Genomic DNA, 21,745 nt, shown 5'->3' with positions numbered 1-21,745 from the left:
GTAATACTGAAAGATAGATATAAGATGCATTTTTTTTATGTGATGGAAGAAGCATAAGGTTGAACATGCCCAATGTTATAAATGTCACTCTCAGAAGCCTGGAAATGAGACCCGTTGTAGGGCTCTAAGTCTTTAACTGAAAAAAAAAAAGAAATGACCCTACTTCCACTTCCACTTCACTCTTAGCATTGTGGTAACAAATTGAAAGGAAGAATGTTTATATGCACAAACTTTTGTGTACCTTTCTTTTCTAAGTATTTAAACTGAAAGTTAAGAAAAAATAGAATACAAAAAGTTTGTCTTCTAATATCAAAGGGCAAGGTGTATACTTGAGGCATACAAAACAATGGTAAATGGCAGTTGTAGTTGTATTTGCTGGATCTGTTGAGTGCTCATTGCAATGAGCATGTGTCACCTTGATCCCATCTAGTTTCTTAGAATGTATTTCAGAAATAAACTAAAAACTTAAGATCTTAGTTAACTTGTAAGGATACTAAGTGACAAAGCGAGGCAAGATCAAAGAGAAAAACCACCCCTTTTGTGTGGAACTGTGGATTCAGTAGAGAACAGCAATGACCACCATAGAGATGATTAGAGGAGATGATAAATAACCTTTTTTTATTCAAACACACACCCCCACTCACACACATACTCTAATTTCACTACAACCCAGCTACTATTGGGTATCTAATCCTAGACATAAATTTTTGCACATAGTACACAAATTTTTATTGTGAATATATTTTATTAGATGGATGAGTCAATATTTTGTATGTAGTTCTCCAAACGTTTATATGCTGCACATCAAAATTTTTATACTATACACCAAGATTTTTGTACTATACATTAAAATTTATGTGTTGTATATATTTTATTGGTATAGTGTACAAATTTCTGTATATAATACAATTTTTTGCACATCGCACAAATTTCTATACTCTATTTTTCTAAACATTTATAAGAGAAGAAGAAGATGAAAACAACGAGGACCAATAATAAAAGAGGATGAAGAGAAAAAAAAGAAAAAATTAAACAACAAGACAACGGTGGCGGCAGCGACAACGACGTTAAAGAAAGAAGCGTACAAAAAAAAGAACATGATGACGACAATAACAAAAGAGGAAGAGGATTGAAAAAAAAGCACACAAAAATTAGATTTTTTATTTTTATAAATAAAATAAATGTGATCATTATCAAAATAAATAATTTGAAAATATTTTACGGTTTTAAATTTCAGGATCTTATCTCGTTTACATTGTAAACGAGATAGGACACGTCAGCTGCCACGTAGTGTAAATGAGATAAGGCATGTCCGCACCATAATTCTCGTTCGCACTGTCCGCCACGTAATCCTCGTCCGACTCCTCCTCGCCCTCTTCTGTCTCATCCACTGGAATGGCAACATGAATCGACGGTAGTGCGAGAGGTCGGTCGTCTTGTACATAGGTCGCGTGTACCGAACCACCACCACCACTATGTCCCACCTCGGTGGAAAGCTCCATTACCTGCTCCACCATGATCCTCCCATGGATGTCAAACATCAGGCGCACATGCTCGTCCCCTTAAAGTCCGAATAGCCAAAACCGAAAGACTCCGTTACCCATGGGTGCCAGCAACCTATACGCTATCCTTCCGATCTTCCTCACTTTTGTACCACTGAACTTGCTCAATATCAAACTCTTCAATTCCGACAATGTATTCACACGCTGAGTGCGAAACAATATCGGATCCTCGCACTCAAAGGTCACCTCGTTGTCCCCATTTCTCATACGACATAAACAAGCACAATTATGTATGGACTATTACTGGCCATTAATAGCTTGTTTTCGTGAGAAAAATCAGATAAAAAAAGGATAGAAAATGTTCGTAAAAAATACTAAGGATTACACATTCTTTTATAGTTGCTGCCACTTTGTTTTCTATCTATCTCATTTACATTATAAACGAGATGAGCATTTCATGTATCTTGTTTATAGTGTAAACGAAATACATACGTGGCAGCTGACGTGTCCTATCTCGGTTACAATGTAAACGAGATACACGCAATGCCATCTCGTTTACACCTAAAATTTAAAACGGTAAATAATTTTTAAATTATTTATTTTGATAATTATCACATTTATTTTATTTATAAAAATAAAAAATTCCACGAAAATTTTGTTAAAAATTTGATTTAAGAAATACTTGTACACCTAGTATTTTTCTTTTCAACCAGTAAAAGAACATGACTACTAGTAAAAAATTAATAACTATTTCTATACACAATTTTAAACCCGTTAACTAGATGGTTAAGAAACCCAGCCAAACGCCAATTACACCAAGCATCTTGATTTAGAAATGGCATATTATAAGCTATTATTATTTTTAACATGGCAAATTTGCAATATAGGGTCACGATTCAGCGGTTAATATCAAAACTTATCGCTTTACTTATACATCGATTCCGCAAGTCCCCTATTACTTCCAAAGATCTTATGCTTTAAAATGTTCTGAAAGAAAAATTAGGTGAATCAATGACTCTGTTAAAAACAGACCTCCTCTCATATTTGAATATTTGTCGCTTGTACGGAATATTTAGGGAGTTTACTTAATCCCAAATGTAGTTTCGAGCCAAAACCATAGTTAAAGATCTTTATCGATTCAAATAAATATGTGCCCACTAAAAATCAGTCAACCAATTACTGTAGATTTGTAGATACGGGACACGTCGACACGCAAATTTTAAAATCTTATAAGATACAGAGACACGTATACATATAAAATGTAAAATGTAAAGTATTTTTTAGATAAATCGTAATAATATTTTATTGATATTAAAATATAAATTAATTTTTTTAAATTATTTTTAATGTCTTATTTTAATTATATCAAATATTTAAAATATTTTTTGTTTTAATAATTAATAATATATACTATATTATCTAAATTTATTTAAAAAATATATGTTAAAAATAAGACTAGACTACGGAACTTTTTCTTTTTAATATTGAGAGGTGAAAGGTGAAATCCTTCATCATGAATTAAACTGTGTGTTGAACACACACGCATACATATAAAATATAAAGTATTTTTTAGATAAACCGTAATGATATTTTAATATTTTATTGATATTAAAATATAAATTAATTTTTTTAAATTATTTTTAATGTCTTATTTTAATTATATCAAATATTTAAAATATTTTTTGTTTTAATAATTAATAATATATACTATATTATCTAAATTTATTTAAAAAATATATGTTAAAAATAAGACTAGACTACGGAACTTTTTCTTTTTAATATTGTATTATTAGAGGTGAAATCCTTCATCATGAATTAAACTGTGTGTTGAACACAACTATGGCCATTTACAAAACGTCAATGACGTTTTGTGTTTCTTCAATTAAAATAATATTTTTCTAACAAAACGTCAGTAATGTTTTGTGTTTTAATAATTAAAATAATATTTTTTATTACAAAACGTTAGTGACGTTTTGTTCTTTGATGATTAAAAAAAAAATTTTATTGCAAAACGTCAGTGACGTTTTGTACTACTACCACAACCCTGTAGAACACCAAAATCATCAAATATTTTTGCATTTCACATTAAAATTATCCATATATAAAAATTTTAGCCCTAGACTACGTGTCTGGAAAAAAATTTTCTATTTTTTTTAAGACACGGAATACAACAAACACGCGTGTCGGACGAGTGTCGGTAAATGTCGTGTTTGAAATATATCCGACACCCAAACACGGCAACTCAGCGAAATGTCCATACTTCATAGGTATATACATATATTGTTTAAGCCATTTTTAATGTATCTTGTATTTCAACATAGTCATTACATAAAAATATAATTTTGAACAAAATTAACTAACGACTTTATTGGAATCCTTTGGCAAATGGCAATCATTTTAAAAGTATACATAAGATGTAAAACACGAGCCTACACTACAAGCTACAAGGTAGTAAGCACTAAGCAATTAATGGTGAAAATGAACATCCAAGATATATCGAGAAGTGATATGCATGTCAACGTAACCCTACTTGTGAGATCCAATCATCCAACACACGAGCAAGCATAGGATGACCACTTAAAAAAAAAATCCAAAACCATAACTAGGAGTTTGCTCAAAGAATGATTGAGACAGCGCACGTGAAACAACCTTAACAAGCATGGGGATTGGATCTAACCCTGCCATGCCACTCTTGCTAATGAAGAACCGAAAGATGAGGTGGTTTTGTGTGATCAAAGCAGAAACCTACCCAACATGTGCATTGAAAAAAGCGCACAAACTATGATCACAAAGCGGTCAACAAAGAAAGAAAGAGAAAGGGAGGTGTTGACTGCGGCATCTTGTGGGTGAGCTACCTGCCTCTCTCACACGCACAATATAGCGTTGAATTCTTTAATATAATCATGCGCCTTTGATGGATGCTCTTTGGGCCTCTTTACCCATGTTACCCCTATTGCATGCAATTTCAATTGCCATAACATAACCCCCTTTATATATAAAAAGAATAGGGAGCTACAACCAAAAATATGCACACAAGAAAACAAAAAGCAAAAGAAAATATTTCCTTTTTGCCTTGTCTCAAAGAATTGAAAGACTGGTAGAGTGTGTTTCTCTAAGAGGTTGGTGTGGGAAACAAAGAAAGACAATTCTTATAACTTTTTGACACTTCCCATTATTATTGTTATTATTATTTATCATTATCATTATTATAGTCCCTTTACCTGCCCCTTCTCAAAACAATTTAACAAATTCCAATACAGAAAATAATGGGACGCATTCCATGCTGTGAGAAGGACAATGTGAAAAGGGGACAATGGACTCCGGAGGAAGATAACAAGCTCTCCTCCTACATTGCTCAACATGGCACCCGCAATTGGCGCCTTATCCCCAAGAATGCTGGTTAGTTCTTATCTTAAATCCATTCGTGTTGTCATGAATTATCTGTTCTAAAATCTTAACAAAACAAATGATTTGGTATTAACATGTAATAATGTTGATGTAAACAACCCTTTTAATAGTTAATTGATTATGTATAAAGGTCTCCAGAGATGTGGAAAGAGCTGCAGGCTAAGGTGGACAAACTACCTTCGTCCTGATCTCAAACATGGCCAATTCTCTGATTCTGAAGAACAAACTATTGTGAAGCTTCACTCAGTTTTTGGCAACAGGTACATTGAACGTTTAACATGTGCATCAAGGTTATCTTTAACTCAGGTGATTTAGCTTAATCATACTTTAAGCCCACAAATAATCTACTTAAATTGATGTTTCAGGTGGTCACTGATAGCAGCACAGCTGCCGGGACGCACCGACAATGATGTGAAAAACCACTGGAATACCAAGCTGAAGAAGAAGCTTTCAGGCATGGGAATTGACCCTGTGACACACAAGCCATTCTCACACCTAATGGCTGAAATCGCCACAACCTTGGCACCGCCACAGGCAGCGCACCTTGCCGAAGCAGCACTTGGCTGCTTCAAGGATGAGGTACTTCACCTTCTGACCAAGAAGCCAATTAGCTTCCAAGGCCAACACTCAACTATGACACAAGGGAATAACATCACAGATTATATTAACTGTAAACCGGAAGAAAAGGATGACACTGTTGAAAAGATTAAGCTTGGATTATCAAAGGCAATACAGGAAGAACCTGAAATGATGCCCTCAAATAAGCATTGGGATTCCAGTGCAGCTACATCTGCAAGCTATGCAATGTCATACAGCGTATTCCCACCCATGCCCGGGTTTCAGTATAACCCAGTACCTTTTGGGAGTAAAGGGGATGCTTCACCATGGAGCCAAAGTGTATGCACTGGGAGCACATGCACAGCTGTGGATCAGCAAAACCAGTTACATGAAAAGCTTGAAGAAAATGGCGATGATTCCGAAGCTACAAAAGAAATTAGAAACTTATCCAATATTTTTAACTCAGATTGTGTCTTGTGGGATTTACAAGCAGATGATCTAATGAACCCAATGGTGTAAGAAAGATTACAGAACTGAGGAAGTCAAAAAAACTCAACTTATGGAAACTGGAATAAGAAATAAAATTATTAAGATAATCAATCGTACAAATGTAAATAAGAGCTATTTTTACAGATTATAGTTACACCAAAATGAAAAGTATTTTTTCCTCTAACTGATATTTTTAGTATTATCACAGCAATATCTTTGGACTGTAAGGTCAAGCAAAATACGATGATGAAGATGATGTATCTGCCAAGATCTGTAAATATATGGAAATAAGGTAAAAAAAAATATGAGAAGCGGAAATAATAAAATATTTTTTCTGAAAGGCACTCTTCAGAATATTTAGAAAAAATAAATTACCTCGAGTTGCTCTTCTGTAAATAACTCTTTCTGAACATTCCATGTATCAGCGTGAGTGCGCCGGAACTCTGCTATAGCTTTTGTAACAGTAGATTTCACAGGGGAGGGCTCCCCACTGAAACGAGCCAGCAATGTAACATGCTCAGGCAACCAACTGAAAAAATAGTTAATTATATTAGGTGCTTTAAGATTTGGTGAAAATTTATTGAATTTTCCTAGTTCACTATCAGTTTTAAGTTCAATTAAATCAATTCATCACTTTACTTAAATAAAGCATTAAGCATGTCATATCACATGGATATTATAGCAGGACAAACCTGGGCATATCATATGGAGCTGATAATACAGAAGCTGCCAAAGCTAGTACAGCACCATGAACAGAGGCCATGGATGAACCAGAACTTGATTTTCTGCTTCACGAAATTTTCACATCATGTTACACATAAACATTAGCATTTAGTTATTTAATACAAAAAATCATAACTCATAAAATATGCAAATATCACCTTGAACATACTCACTTCACACCTATACAAGTAACACATTTTTTTACAGCACAAACTGCAGTGACTCCCATCTCACTATATATCTCACTATATATAACGCTCATGTATGTTTAAAGGTGAAAGCTATATATTACTTTGCAAGACCATGCACATTAGATAAAGAAAGTTTGATTCAGAGAAATGATCTGGTGCCATTTTAGCAGCTAAGTTTCCTACAAAACAACTAATCTTTCCAGGAACATAGGGAAAAGAATGACCTTGACTTCCTTCTCTTATATACATTATTTGCCTCTACATAAGCTCTATTGCGGAAATCCTTAGCTATATCTTCATCTCCACTCTTCATTAATCCTGCTAAGACTGCTGCCGCATGTTCTCTTACCTAGATCAAAGATCAAATCTTCCATAATGAGACAATTTAAAAAGAGACAATCAAAATAACAATAGTAAATTATCAATTGCAGCCATCAATGATTGATGTTACACAAGTAGATATTTTGCAATATTCGATAACATTTAGGCGAGAGCTTACCTCAACTTGGTTGTCTACTAGTAACTTCTCAACAGTACCCCAAATTTCATGTTTCTTCGGACTTGAGAGAATGAAAGTGTGCCTGTTACAGAAAGATAAATTTTCATTTGTGCTTGCTTCATGAAAGACCAAAAAGTAAAATAACATACCCTACAAGCTGAAACCAGAGGACTAGATAAATTACAATAACAACTAAGTTTTACACCACTAGGTAGAATCAATTACATTAAGTAAATGACACCAGTGTGCCTATCATAGAAAATAATCATCAATGAGCAAGATGAGACACCCGAAAGGTATGCTTCATTAATAGTTTTTGTTCTTCTATAAGGGATCACTTGTCCTACATAGTCTTGTAAATTTCAATCTTAATAAAACTTGAAAAACATGATCAATGAATAATTATAATTACTAGTCATGGCTATAAGCCACAGCAAATCTGTCAGAAGATCATCATACCTGTACATGAAAGTGCGCAGATATGTCAAAGTAGCAGATCTAGTTCGCCAATTAGGATCACTGGCAGCAGAAAGAATCACAGAGATAGCCTTCTGGAGGTGAGGTTCCCAGACAATCATCCATTTTAGCAATTCAAAAGCTGCCTTTGCTACTGTTGCTAAATCTTTATTTGAGGTTTCCTTACAAAAAAAATAAAATTACTCAGAATTTTGATCATTGACATGCTTCTTATTTGATTGACAAGGGAATCAAATATATATATAAAATAAAAATAAAATCTTGAGAAAAGGACAAATAGGTCCCTGACCTTTTGTCCCGCGGACATTTTCGAGTCCCTCCGTCCAAATGCCTCCGTCAGGGACTGATCCGTCCAAGTTTTGTGAAGGTCAGGGACTTAAAAGTATTTTTCAATGGTCAGGGACGAAAATGTCCGCGGGACAAAAGGTCAGGGACCTATTTGTCATTTTCTCTAAAATCTTATATGACTTTCCCAATACAGCTTCTCAAAAATCTAAATAAATATTAAAGTGCATTACAAGAAGCATAGTAGCCTTCATTAAAGTGAGAAAATTTCTGAGACTTCAGCTAAGGAGCTTTAGGTTTCCAAACAAAAATTTCAAGTGAAACCTTCTATGTGAAAGGAAACTGAGTTAAGAAATGAAAATGAGATGCACAAGTATAAACACAACCAAGGGTCTAATAGAATAAGAAAAAGATCAACATTGTATAGAAGTAAGACGAAAGATTGTTGGTCTCGAGAATATTTTTCACTCACGTTACGACCAAAAAAAAAAAAAAAGAACGGAAGTCCCAGGGAATCCTTGCGTAGCACAAACACAAATGGGGATCAAATTTTAAATTAATGAATTTCAGATGCTTGTAGTCTAGATTTGGTTATATAATTAAGTGGCAATCATACTACTGTTTTCCCAAAGAAGAGGAACCCATAGTTTTGGAAGAAAATTAAGGATGACTGGAGACCAATTCAATATATATCATGCTACAATTAACTCTTGCAAAGTTGATGACAACCTCAAAATTGAGGTCAGTGTTTTCAGTAATACTCTGATCAGACAGATGCTAAGAAAATGCAATTAAATCCTAATACAACCAAGATGATCATGAGTTCAAACACAATTAAAAGCATACAAAGCAACCATACAAATGAAAGATATAAAACAAAATGTTATAGTACAGTCAAATCTATACAACAAACCTGCAAAGAAATAACAGGATGAAGAAGCCCCACAATAACATCAAGTAGATAAGAGGATCTCCCAGACTTCAATGATGAGATGATGAAGCATAGTAGCTGCACAAATTTCAAAATTTAAATAATTAGTGAATGGAATGACGAATACAAGCAAAATTCAGCTATATGATTCCATTAGTACCGTCTCCATCCACTTCGTATCATCTTGAGAATCATTGTCTGCATGCCCATTTTGAGATCTCGTATCTATGGGATTGGTTACTTTGTCTGATTGGCTAACATTCTGAATGTTAACAACTGCTTCAGCAGCTCGTTCAGTAAGAAGCTGAACCCAGCTTTCATCTTTCATCGGAGTATCAACATTGCTGCTTGTATCATCATGATGACTTGAATGATATAGTCGAATGTTTGAGCACAAAACAGATAGGGTAACACCTAGAGCTTCCCTCACCTGTTACATATACAAATTGAAATAGATCATAAACACAACCAACTCACAAAATTTGATTGCACTTCACATTAATTACATATTACACCCATTCCAGTTTCTACCATGATCCCCAACTTAAAACATGGAGGAGCTGTAAAAGAAAGACATTTCATATGTTCGCATAAAACCTGACCATGCTTTGGTATAAAAAAAGTGAAGGCACCTCAACAGCATGGTATAAAATTAAAAATATATCAAATTCAAAAACATATAATTACATCAAACTGGATAACACGATATTCAGTTTTATAAAGAGATAGCATTGTGAAATATACAAGACTTAGAATTACAATCCTAAGGTAACTTGTTTACCATATTGGCTGAATAACCAACCAAATGACTGACTGAATATGCTTGTAAAATATTAGCTATTCATCCTTGTCCTAAATTAAATACTAAGAACATCATCATGAATAAATAAATAAATGAATAAATACTAAGAATATATTGAGCTTAGGGGTTTAATAAATATACCAATATATCAACTGCTGGCATAACAAGATGTGGAGTTATTAAAAAGTGGCATGATTTTCCTAAAACTACAGAATAAATAAGCCGAGCTTTAAAATTGCACGGACAACCACAAAAGATCAATTACATAGTTGAAGTACATATACTGTAAAGAAGGGAGAACTCTGAAAAAGTAAATAGAAGAAATTTTCTCACCAAAAGAAAAGAAAAGAATTTAGGACAATTACATAAGGGAAAATTTAATCAGGTGATCAACTAATTAAATAGAACCAGAGGGAATGCTTACTTGGGCTGATGAGTGGCACATATTACCAAGAACTTCATTCAAGAGTATATTGTGGAGCTGGATTTCAGCAGCTGGCATTTTCTGTGGGGATATTTCTATCAGCGCAGCTGCCAGAAAAGCATATCGCTTGGCTGTTACAGTGGTAGCTACTGTTGGAGGTAAAGGTGTCATCAAAGCATCAAGAATTTTCTGCCTCAGCAGAGGAACTCTTGTTCCATATTTCCCTTTGCCAGTAACTGCATACCGTATGCAAGTGGCCCATTCAGGAACTGATTCAACAGATTGTGCTAGAATGATATTCTTCAACTGAGGCATGAGCCAGCTTTCCCACTCTCCCAATAGACCATCAACATCAGAGTGTAACACACCCGCCAATACTTCAGCAGCTACACATTGTTTAGACCTCTCCTTGGCAGTTGTAAACTCATCTACAGCGCCTTTTAGCGCCACTACAACTGGCATGCCGCATTCTTGTACAAGCCGCTTGAAAATACGTGCAAAACTTGAGTAGAATGTATCACTCCCAAAAAATGAGATCCAACTTGGAGTGCGTGGCCATGAAGCCGAGAATTCAAAGTAGAAGCGGGTTATAGATTTGTCAGCCAAGCTTTGGAAACTGGAATCTCCATGACCTCCTCTAGAAGCACTTTCAGAATCACTTATGATATGAACATGAGAAAGACTATTGAGTGTCTCGTTGAAGAAACCCTCTTCCTGAAAGGTGTGAGTTAAAGCTTCTTCAAGGGATGACTTGGCATTGCCTTGCAAATCCTCGAGTACAGCAGATTTCTCACCAGGTGACAGCTTGTACGGTGATTCCTTTAAGAGTGTATTCAAAGCCGAAATTGCAAGTATCCTTGTCTGAGGAAGTTGACTTTTCAAATTCTTCAAAAAGTGGCCTATACGAGCAAAAGCATAAATAGTAAACACAATGCACAAAAGATAGCACAAAGGAGGATTCAAAAGTATATAACAAGCAATACAAACCAGCTGTTTCACTCAGGATTCTAGTTGATGAATTTGGGTGGTTCCGAGAAGCCAAAGCTAGCAAGAGCAAAACTCTGTTAGCCATTAAATTATACCTGAAAGAGAAAAGTATTTTATTGAGCCAAGGCTTTGAATGTGCAAAATTATAAAATAGAAAGCATATACAAGTCAAAAAGATGTAAAGCAGAAAGCAAACTAAAGATGAATAAGATAAAACAAAAGTAGAGAAGAAACAGAGCCTAAAGCATGTGTCAGGCCATCTCAATCTATCGTGAGTGTTAAACAACTTTAAAACCTAGTCAAATATGAAAAGAAAGAAGGCCAAATGAGTTGCCATTTACCGCCAATGCAAGCCAGTGGAATCAAAACTCATAGAGCCAATCTGAGAAACCAAATCTGAAAATCCCAGCCCACAAGTATGGTTGTCTTTGTCTGATATCCTAAAAAAGCTTTTAGATACTCCAGAAAATTGGATGTTGTACTTTACAAAAAGCTGTTGAAAATCAGGAACTATTAAATTATATCAAGACAATAAAACTACAATACAAGTCAACAATCATCTGAAGGGGATAAGTCTACCTCATTAATTGCTTTCTGAGCTTTCAAGGATTCATGATGAGAACTTCAAGGAGAAACCAGCAACGTATTAGTCTCTCAAATTACCCATAGCACAACAATTTCTAACTACAATGGGAAACAATGAAAATGGAAATACCTTGAGAGAATAGCCATGTTAAATGAAGAGAATGACTTCAGATCCTGGAATCAAATAAAGCATATAAGAGACATGAAACTAATAACCACCCAGAAAGACAATTTAAAGAAAATGCTCGATCATCACCGTAGTCAAATGTTTAAGAACCGTTTGTGAGGCAAGGACCGAACAAGAACCCAGCACTGCATATTCCTCGGCATTGGAATCCTGCAACTTGTTGGTAAGGGTGATAACACACTTAGAGATCATAGACGGCCATCTCTTGATTAGCTTCACTAGAGCTTTTCCTGCAAGCCTAGCACCATATATCAAATTAAATCAGCCACAAAAACACTAGTGACATCAAGTAACAGTAAAAAATTGTTGGACTAAAGTTTTAGATCAAGATAAACATTAACAAGCTCATCAAAACATACTTTGAATTTTACAATGATGTCATTGGGCATAATATTCTTTTCTATATTACTTTTGTTAGACCACAATTTTAACAGAGAAGATAAGGAAACAACAAGAAGAATAGTGAAGACATCATACTAAGCACCCATGATCGACATTGTAAAACTTTCTAAGGCTAGTTAGTAGTAAATGAACAAAATGTTAAATGATTTCATTCTTCTATTTTACTCTTTTAATAGAATTCTAATTTGTTAGATAATCAAAGATAGGTTACCAAACTAAAAAAAAAAAAGTATAAATATGATCCAACCTAAATCAATTGCTAAAACAAAAATTAGAACATAAAAACCTTTATATTATAGTTAGTAATGGAAGTTGCTCACTTACAGGCGCACTGTTTCATAGCTATGCAAAGAGAGACTCAACAAATCATCCACCAAAAGGGTCACATGATCTGATGGGCTGAAATTCCCACTTGTTCTATAAAGATGATAGGATGCTTGTGAAGATCTCCACGTATTGTGCATGAATGCCTTGTCAATAAGAGCCCACCTAGGTCTGGGAAGGAAATCAAGAGTTTTATTAGAAATGTTCATAGCACATAGTTCCAGTGATCAAATCAAAGTGTGTGAAAGTATTAAACCTTTTCTTTCCTTTAGAACGACTTGACACAATGAAATTAACCGGAGGTTCTACTATGGCAGCAGATTCCAACTTCCAAGCCTGCCTGTGACTCAACCACTCATCATATTCCAAACTACCTGTTTATAAAATGAAGCAGAATAAGTTAGGCGTGCGTATACCACAGAATTTGGGAAGTGCTTGATAAGTAATCAGAAATGAAACATTGAGTACCATAATTTCCTAAAGAATCCATAATGCGTATAATGAGTATCAAAAGGATGCTGTCATCTGATTTTTTCTCCAGAATATACCTGTTAAGTAAACGAGATCAATGGGATATATGAAAAAGTACAAGCACACAAGTTGAAGGAATAGTGTACACTGTACAGAGGTGCGTCAATGTTGATCCTTACTTGCAGGCTGTATGTACAATCTCGGCAGCTTTTTCTCGCAAAGCGGTACTGCCAACAGTACAACCTGTTGCTCCAGCAATTAGAAACTTATGATCTGAATCATCAGCCATCCCATTCCTTGAATTTGGGACAAAATCAGGCAAGCAAGAAAAAAGTCCTTGCAATGATGACTCAATTCGTAAGAGAGTCACTTTCAAGTGCTCTTTCTCATCCCCTGCACAAGACATGACATTCAAGATAACAGTGGGAAAAGTAATAGATAGACTTATTAGCCACTTCCATAACAATAACCAGTATCCAATCAAGTCGAGTAACCAGCAAAGCATCATCTCTCAAGGAGTAAAAAAAGCAACTCTGTTAAAATCCATGATTTTCTATGAAAATAATAGAGTAAATAGTAGCTCGGGAAATGAGAGGAAAAATACATTCCTCCTATGTGATGTGTGTAGATTGTATGCAGATTGTATTGTTACATGAGAGAATGCTAACATATATAGAAAGAAGAGTAATAAATGTGGAACACCTACTCAAATATTCTCCATAAACGCACAATCTAAACTACTAACCACTATTTAACATTAAAATCTCTCATTATATTTCAACAAACTCCACAATTTTAAAAACTGAGAATACATAATATGAGTTATTGTGCTAATTTTCTGACTCTGTCAAAAAGGAATGCAAATAAGAAATCTTGAATCATGAGCTAAGAATGATGCATAACTAATCGAGGTAAGTGCATGTGTAATATACCTTGATCCACATGCATTTTAGTTTCACATATTCTTAACAGATCATCCAAAGCTAACTTAAAGTGAATGTCTAAAAGCTCATTTGCAAACTGAACTTCTTCATCACAAGGAATATGCCACTTCGGGGTCAATCTTTCATCTGCAGTAAAATCTTTTGTACTAATCCATTCTTCTAGAGCAGCAGCATCAGGATGACTGAGAACACATCTACAAAACCAAATGTATAACATTCAGATAAAAGAAAAACAAAACCACAGAATAAGGAAAAAGAAAACTAAGGGTGTCTTTGCGGGTTTGGTTTAGAAGCAGAGGGAAACCCTTTCAATTATTTGACCTTGTTCATGAGTTCTATTATTTGGTGGGGGAGTGTTTTGGAGGTTCTAGTAAGTATTAACCCTCCAACCCCAATTTGCCACCCCAAGGCCCCTATTTTCAAGTTCCTCAAAATTGGTGAGTTTTTCATTAGATTTTAATTTAATTTAACCTTTTATCCTTAACAAATTATTGTAATATCATCTATATCCATATATATTAATTACAATAAATTTTAGTCATCGATAGAATCGTAAGAGATATATATGATAAAACCGTTCATTTTCCTCCTTATTTATATTAAAATCATGAACAAAAGGAGGTTTAAACACCTGCTGACTTTCCTTCACTTCCCCAACTTCTCCTCTAAACCTGTTTGGTTTGTGTTTTTTATTTTTTGTTTTCATATTCAGTGTTCTCTGGTTTCCAAATTTTGTGGAAAAAGAATAAAAAACAGTGAAAACAATAAGGGTCTGTTTGTGAAAACAATAAAACCCATTTCATGCTTTCATTTTTTTTTTCTTCACAAAATTCTAAAAACAAAAAACACTCGAAATGTAACAGAAAATGAAAATAGAATTGAAATTGCAACCAAACAGGCCCTAAAATCCTGTTTTCTGATTTCACTTTTTCCTTCACAAATCTTAAAAATAAAGAAGATTGAAAATGAAAACTGAAAATAGAAACAGAAATGCCAACCAAACATGCACTTTCCTTCCCCTAGAATTCGCAAACACACCCTAATAAAACACAACAAAACTCACACAACCAGCTATATACATACCTGTACTGATCTATTGGATAATAATAAACCTGACTTCCAAGAAGGCATCGGAGAAGATGATCAGCAGCCCCATTAACCTGTCATTGAGAATAAGAATAACCAAGGTCAGATATGTACTAGTAGACCATTATTAACAAGGTTGAGAGAGAATAAAACCTTCCAGGATGGTGAGTCAAAAGCCAAGAAGACAGCTTCTTTAAATTGATCCTTATAGCGGAGTATTGCCGGACCGCCAAAAATGATGCCAACTGATATTATTCTTAATTGATAGTCGATTGCAGCCTCAAGAGCTGGTGAAATTGTGGATCTATTCTGAGAAGAGAATTCTCACTGTTTCAGATTTCAAAAGAATCCTGCAGCAAAATTGCAGAGGAAGTAATCACTTCAAACAAAAAAGGATACCTTGGTTGAAGAAGCATAAAAGGTTCCTCCTGCAAATCCAGTGTGTGGTGTTCCTTTCAAGGAGGATATCACAGATGCTAATATTGGCTCAACGAGTTGACTAACTGCTTCTTCTGGGTTTGAGTGTACGCATGCACAACAGAGCAGTGCAACCTCAGTAATAGCACCAGGAAGAATATTTGTCCTCACAAACTTGGAAATTTTCTTCAAAGCCTGTTTAACAATGATGTGTAAGCTAATAATATATTCCTCCACAAAAACTAGGTATTATAATACTTTTAAGAACCTGATTATAAAGTGATTCTGAAAGCCTCCCAAGCAGAATTTCAAGCAGACAGAAGTAGTATGGACCATCATCAACCAGAAAAGTCGCTGATGCTGCTGAAGAGTGCAGACCTTCATTTCTAATATACCAAAACCATTTATCCAATTATACAAGGAACATACACAAAATACAGTTAAACAATATCATTGCCAAATAAAGAAACATATTGCACCTTTACTTACATAACACTGCTTGGTTCCAAGTGTAGAAATAAGGAAAAGAGACGGCATAAGAACTCATCCAGCCATTCAGAGAAACGTATCATCGGCATAAATGACAAGTCATCAATCTTATCATCCAATAAAGCCAACTGCAATTACAGTGTGGGCCGATTAAATATTCTTTGTAGTAATAAAAAGCTGTTTATCCAATATATCTAAAAGTTGAAAGCTCACATTTGAAAAGATGGAACCAATTAACTGCATGGTAGCCAAGGTCTTCGGAGGGTCATTAGCATCCATGCCAAGTAATGCATTCGATAATGAAACCCCCATAAGATCAATTAATGTTTCATCATCACCACCAAGATCAACTTGTTTCATTGAGGAAGCTGATACGGACGTAAAAAATAGTGAACGCCCAACAAATGCCACTGACATAACTGCAATTTTCAACTGGTGGATGGCAGTCATCTAGCAATGAAGAATGAATGTGGTCAGAAAGGCAGGCTAATATAAAATATTGTTTGTTTGAAGAATGACGTACTTTGGACAAATCATTGACCAAAAATAACATGAAATTTGACCATAGAAGAAACACATCCAGCACTACTAACCGTCTCAAGGGCCATTCTGAACCGAGATGCCACAAATGGTAGAACCAAAGAGGGTTCCACATAGGATAATATCGAAGTTGCTGCAGCTACTGTCTCAGAGAGATGCTCATTCTTGCTGTATTGTCCCCGATCAATTAACTTTAGCACAGAATTAACAAAGAAGACCCTCTCTGATTTCCCAAGATGTTGTTCAATTGGTTTGCTATTTTTTGTGCCCCTGCAAACAGAACTTGTCCAGTTGCATAAAACAGGCATGTCACAGTAATAGAAGAACAGATGATAAACCACACTTCATTCTTACAACTGTTCGTTCTGCAGGCGCTTCTGAAACTGAAGCACCAAATGAAACAAAAATCGCTCCAATGAGTAAGTCCATCGACCACCATTCGAGGGATGATAGTATCTGAACAAATAGATGCAGGGTAAAAAAGGAGAGGGTGGGGGGCGACAACAACACTTAGAACAAACTGAAGAAAATAAGGAAAACTTGAATAAACCAGAATAATGAGAGCACTGAGTGAGTAAACTAACTGCTCCAAAATGTTGATCAACTTCTCAAAGTGCTGTTGTGATGAACTACCAGGTTTTAATAAATATACCTGAAATCGCAAATGCAAGAGATCAAAATAATAAAAGAAAGTGGTATCACGGTTCAAAACTTCAAATATTAGAATCGTACAAAAGTATGCTGCAGTATATTTGCTTACAATTGTTTTGGCTATAGCCTTTGCAGGAGTGGAACTTTTGTTGGAGAACAAGAACCTCGTGTTCCTTGGGACATCCAATGAATAGGGATAAGATCCGCTGCCATTTGCCACAGGAACCTGTGATTCAAAGTACAAACATGAAATGTAGGGAGCAGTGCAAATGAACCAACTACAAGTTTGCATAAAACGAGCAATCAGCTAATGCCAAAAACTAACCAAATTCATGTGTTAAAATTTTGACTGTTATTTAGAAAATCAGGGGAACAAAAAGAATCTAACTTGAGACCTCTTAATAGAAAAGCTCTAACACAACCCGATAAACTCTCTCCCAAAAGCCTAAGCTACAGGGGGGAGACAGATGAATTATTTTTATATCCAACAGAGGAGAAACATAATAACTGCACAAGTTTAAGATTAGCATTTCTTGGTCATGTAATTCAGAAACAGTATTGGAATTCCTATTGGCATAATGATACATCACAAGACTCATTGTCTTTCGATGCTTGCATATATGCATGAGAAGGATTGTGGAGGACTCGAGAAGCTAATTATAGTATCTGCTGCAGTACAACTATGTTTGTTTCATGGCCTTTGGCAGATGCAGTAGCATGGTGACACATGCCAACAGTCAACAATGCTATATTGAAACTGTGCATTTTTGTTTTTACCCTCGATGTAATCAGAAATTAAGTAAAAGAATCTAGCAGTCAAGGATAGTGATGCCATGCATCAAGTTAAAAATGGAGCTTGATGAACCACCTTATCCAACTGAGAAGATATGATAGAGTATAGGTACACCAAATCACATGTGATTCATGGTAAAGTTTTTCTTCCCTCTCTAACCCAGAACCCCTCTCTCCTGAAGTCCACACAGTCCCTGCCCCTCCCCTCCACTCCCAATGCCCAACCCCCCAAAATCCACTATTCCATAATTTCACTCCCCCATCCACAACCTGTAGCCGCAGTTCCACTCATGGGAAATGGCAAACAATAACCACTTCACTCCACCCCTTTGCCCCTCTTAGCTGTTCTTCAAGTTCTACTACTCCCTCTATTTCACAAAATAAAACACGGGTCGCAAATTCCATTAGCTTCTACGACATTCTTCGGTGTAACAATGTTAATCCTCCATGTATGGTGTGCTTGGTTTTGGGCTGGTACTGAAGGCTACGCCATTCTGGTTTTGTTTTAAGGCCTATTCTTTTTTCTTTTCTTCTCAAAACAAGAAAAATATAGTAAATAAAAATCTAGGTTGCAAAATGTGAAATTATTAGTTACTCCAAGGTGGTAGCAAAGGAAGCCGAGTAGAGAATAATAAAAGATTGTGATTGAAGTGGGTTCAAAGCTTGTTTTGTATACTGAGCATACTGATTTCTGTTGAGATTAAGTTATGTTGTCGGAGATCGTGGTCAGGAGAGCAGACAGGCAGTCTGGCAACCTTGGGATAATTTTGGAGTTTTGGGGAGTGAAATATAGGGAATTTGCTTAGTGTGTCCTTGGTGTATTAATACAATTTGTGTGGGTAACTGTCAGATCACAAGGAGTATCTACCATGACATAACCTGTATTAATTCATGGCAGGTACACCCAATTTACTGATTGGAACACATAATCATCCAAAGACGTGGCATTCAGCATTAACCCCTACAAGAAATCTATATACATATATATTCACAACCAACACTTGAATAAAATTAATCGTTTCACAGCTTCAAAGTGTTACTCCCACTGGTCCATTTATCTATAACTTAATTATGAAAAACTTTCACTAAATACCTTTAAAAGTTTGGTATGAATAGCATACAAGGTACAATTGAATAGTGAAATTCTTTATTGCCATGAGAACAACGGATAAAAAAGACCACCAAGATTTTTTTTTTTTTTTGCAATATCAAAATAACACATAAAGGAAGGTATAAAGCATCTTTTATGTGTTCTGTAGTTGATAACTTAGTTGTAATAACAGAGAGATTATCAATAAGTTAAAAAAGGATAAAACAAGAAACAATCTCCATAGTGTGAGACAGAGATGGCGTATATATACTTTGTGATCATTCTCAATTAATCTGCTTAGTGCCAGTATTAACCTAATGTTAATAAGACATAAGACAAGCATTGCTAGTCGAATTTATATGCTCACCTCAAACATATTCAAGTATCTGGCAAAAAGCAAAGGCAGAAAGCACTCCAAATCAAGATTGTGGTAATTTTTTATGACCCGGGCTACCACATCTGCCCATTGACTGTTCCAGAATTGGCAATTTGGTATAGATCCCCACAAGTCTATACATTCTTCAATCCAACCACTGCCAACTCAATTATAAAAGTTAATTCCGCAGAAAGCCAATAAAAAAAATTAAAAAGAAAAAAAGAAAGAAGGAAATATATGCTTCTTACTGTGAATAAAAATCCTGATTGTCCACATTCATAGGAAGGAATAGTCTTGCAAACCCAGATCCCTCAAAGGATGAATTATGCCATGGGTTTTGCAATAAAGATCTATAAATTTATTCATTAAGCACAAGAAAATTCATCATTAGATAATAAATAATATAGTAAAAAAACAACCTTAAAAAACAAATAAATGAATAATAAATCCTTATGTGGCTGATGGCTCAAACAAGGCAATTCACTTTAATAACAATTTTAGCTAAGCATCAACATAGAATACAAAAATAAAATCAGAATGAGAAAGCTTTCATGAGGATAAATCAACGTTATACAGAAACAATGCCAGAGCACTCACTTAAACTCAGACCATATCTCAAAGGCAGAACCTGATGGGAAGAATCTCCGGCAGGACTGAACAAGGGTAGTTATAGCTTCAAAGTGTCGTTGTCTTATTCTCCAACCTTCTGGACCTGTACTTCTGTAACAAGAAAACAATAAAAGCGATCAGCACCAAATATTAATATAATCTACTATAAATACAAAAGAATCAATCGTTTAATATATATCCTAGTATTTCAAATCAGCTAATTTAGGTGTTCATCCACATATCGGTGATTAAGTATTAAGACTCTGCTTCCTTTCTTTTATTATCCTTTGCTTTCAATGAGTTAAGTAGTTAACTAAGAAATGACAGATTCCGGTTCTAGGATATTCTTAAACAACTAATAAACAATATTCATATGAACTTACCTAGTAAAATGTGTGCTGATCAACGTATCATACAAAGGCCGCCACTGAATACTCAATGCAATCTTTTTCCTATATTTGTTGAGTAGTCTGACTAACAAATTTCCCCATCTAACCTAATGGACAAAAAAATGAGATTATCGTTTAAGAGCATGAAGAGATGTATTGAAATGCAAAAACTCCACATCTCTGAGACAGAATGCAGCACCTGTGCATAAAGCTTGTTACGGGACAAGTGAAATAGTTCAAGGCCCATCTGAATAAGGGCTTCGACATCTTCCAAAGCTACATCACTTTTGGCCTTTATAAAACTGCACAAGACATGCAAAAGTCAGGTTTCATTCCCCTCCATCCGGCAACTAACTCCACCCAGATACAAGCCATAACTGGGAAAATAAATAAATAAAAATAGTTGTCTAGTTATACCGTAGCTTTTGAAACGATAAATAAGCAATGGATGAAAATAAGAATCTCACAGGACTAGTCGATACTCGATAGCAGATAAGCAGTACACAGTATTATACACTTGCTAAACAAGGTCACCTTTTGCCTATTCACAGCTAGTTAAAGTTTAGGTGACAACAGTATCAAGCATATAACTTTCAAACAGAGTGATTCACTAGCAGATTCCTTTTTAAGCTCAAAACTTTTTCTTTTGTATGTAATTAGTATAATTGCAACATGACTTGGATGAAAACGTTGAGGGTCTTATTGACTAGTAAGTGGTAACAGCATTTCTTGCACTTCTCATTTCAATTTGTCCAATTTCATCATCTCAATTCCCACTCAACTAGCTAAACATAACAATAAAAAACATTATCACATATTGAGACCAATAATTCCTTCTCTCTCTTCAACTTATTGCTTCACTTTGCAAAACCCACCACAAACAGAAATCCTGTACCACCGCAAGACAGAGAAAACAGAAAAACTCATATCCATAAACAACTCCAACATACATCATTCTCCCCCTAACAAAATTGCAACTAGCTTACACAACCATAAATCCAACACTCCTAGAACCATAAGAAAAACACAAACACAATCATTTCCTCTCCAGTGACTTACATCTCCAACTCAAATAATTTATAACCACGATCACAAGCAAAACCTTTTGCCTTTTCTT

The 21,745-nt window shown here is 35.1% G+C and overlaps 2 protein-coding genes across 5 annotated transcripts in view; one reads left to right on the top strand and one right to left on the bottom strand.

Moving 5' to 3' along the window:
* Window positions 3,703–6,149, top strand: LOC107612794 (transcription factor MYB80). The gene is made up of 4 exons (XM_016314573.2): window positions 3,703–4,621; window positions 4,763–4,901; window positions 5,041–5,170; window positions 5,276–6,149. Exons 2-4 carry the CDS (start codon window positions 4,769–4,771, stop codon window positions 5,985–5,987), a joined length of 975 nt encoding a protein of 324 aa, XP_016170059.1. The 5' UTR covers window positions 3,703–4,621; window positions 4,763–4,768; the 3' UTR covers window positions 5,988–6,149.
* LOC107612718 (proteasome activator subunit 4) overlaps window positions 5,894–21,745 on the bottom strand; it is a 17,013-nt gene continuing 1,161 nt past the window's right edge. The window contains exons 2-35 of one of the 4 annotated variants that reach the window (XM_016314468.2): window positions 20,828–20,930; window positions 20,623–20,735; window positions 20,228–20,350; window positions 19,879–19,980; window positions 19,622–19,787; window positions 17,482–17,598; window positions 17,306–17,373; window positions 17,076–17,177; window positions 16,775–16,991; window positions 16,395–16,631; window positions 16,182–16,309; window positions 15,961–16,078; window positions 15,675–15,887; window positions 15,429–15,584; window positions 15,273–15,349; window positions 14,178–14,383; window positions 13,425–13,638; window positions 13,243–13,322; window positions 13,031–13,148; window positions 12,775–12,945; window positions 12,118–12,286; window positions 11,992–12,035; window positions 11,856–11,898; window positions 11,618–11,769; window positions 11,277–11,371; window positions 10,290–11,188; window positions 9,224–9,493; window positions 9,046–9,141; window positions 7,830–8,008; window positions 7,371–7,452; window positions 7,096–7,220; window positions 6,650–6,742; window positions 6,333–6,486; window positions 5,894–6,228 (exon numbers count right to left, since the gene is read on the bottom strand). In XM_016314468.2, coding sequence (XP_016169954.1) covers window positions 6,187–6,228; window positions 6,333–6,486; window positions 6,650–6,742; window positions 7,096–7,220; window positions 7,371–7,452; window positions 7,830–8,008; window positions 9,046–9,141; window positions 9,224–9,493; window positions 10,290–11,188; window positions 11,277–11,371; window positions 11,618–11,769; window positions 11,856–11,898; window positions 11,992–12,035; window positions 12,118–12,286; window positions 12,775–12,945; window positions 13,031–13,148; window positions 13,243–13,322; window positions 13,425–13,638; window positions 14,178–14,383; window positions 15,273–15,349; window positions 15,429–15,584; window positions 15,675–15,887; window positions 15,961–16,078; window positions 16,182–16,309; window positions 16,395–16,631; window positions 16,775–16,991; window positions 17,076–17,177; window positions 17,306–17,373; window positions 17,482–17,598; window positions 19,622–19,787; window positions 19,879–19,980; window positions 20,228–20,350; window positions 20,623–20,735; window positions 20,828–20,930 — 5,272 coding nt within the window. In that variant the 3' untranslated portion in view covers window positions 5,894–6,186. Of the gene's footprint in view, window positions 6,229–6,332; window positions 6,487–6,649; window positions 6,743–7,095; window positions 7,221–7,370; window positions 7,453–7,829; window positions 8,009–9,045; window positions 9,142–9,223; window positions 9,494–10,289; window positions 11,189–11,276; window positions 11,372–11,617; window positions 11,770–11,855; window positions 11,899–11,991; window positions 12,036–12,117; window positions 12,287–12,774; window positions 12,946–13,030; window positions 13,149–13,242; window positions 13,323–13,424; window positions 13,639–14,177; window positions 14,384–15,272; window positions 15,350–15,428; window positions 15,585–15,674; window positions 15,888–15,960; window positions 16,079–16,181; window positions 16,310–16,394; window positions 16,632–16,774; window positions 16,992–17,075; window positions 17,178–17,305; window positions 17,374–17,481; window positions 17,599–19,621; window positions 19,788–19,878; window positions 19,981–20,227; window positions 20,351–20,622; window positions 20,736–20,827; window positions 20,943–21,745 lie in introns of those variants that run through there. The other 3 variants (XM_021116838.1, XM_021116840.1, XM_021116836.1) reach the window with 3 other exon arrangements.

This window comes from Arachis ipaensis, chromosome B01 (assembly GCF_000816755.2).
Source record: "Arachis ipaensis cultivar K30076 chromosome B01, Araip1.1, whole genome shotgun sequence".
NCBI classification, from domain to species: Eukaryota; Viridiplantae; Streptophyta; class Magnoliopsida; order Fabales; family Fabaceae; genus Arachis; species Arachis ipaensis.
The sequence above is the reverse complement of the archived record's forward strand: the minus strand, read 5'-3'. Positions and strand labels throughout refer to the sequence as shown.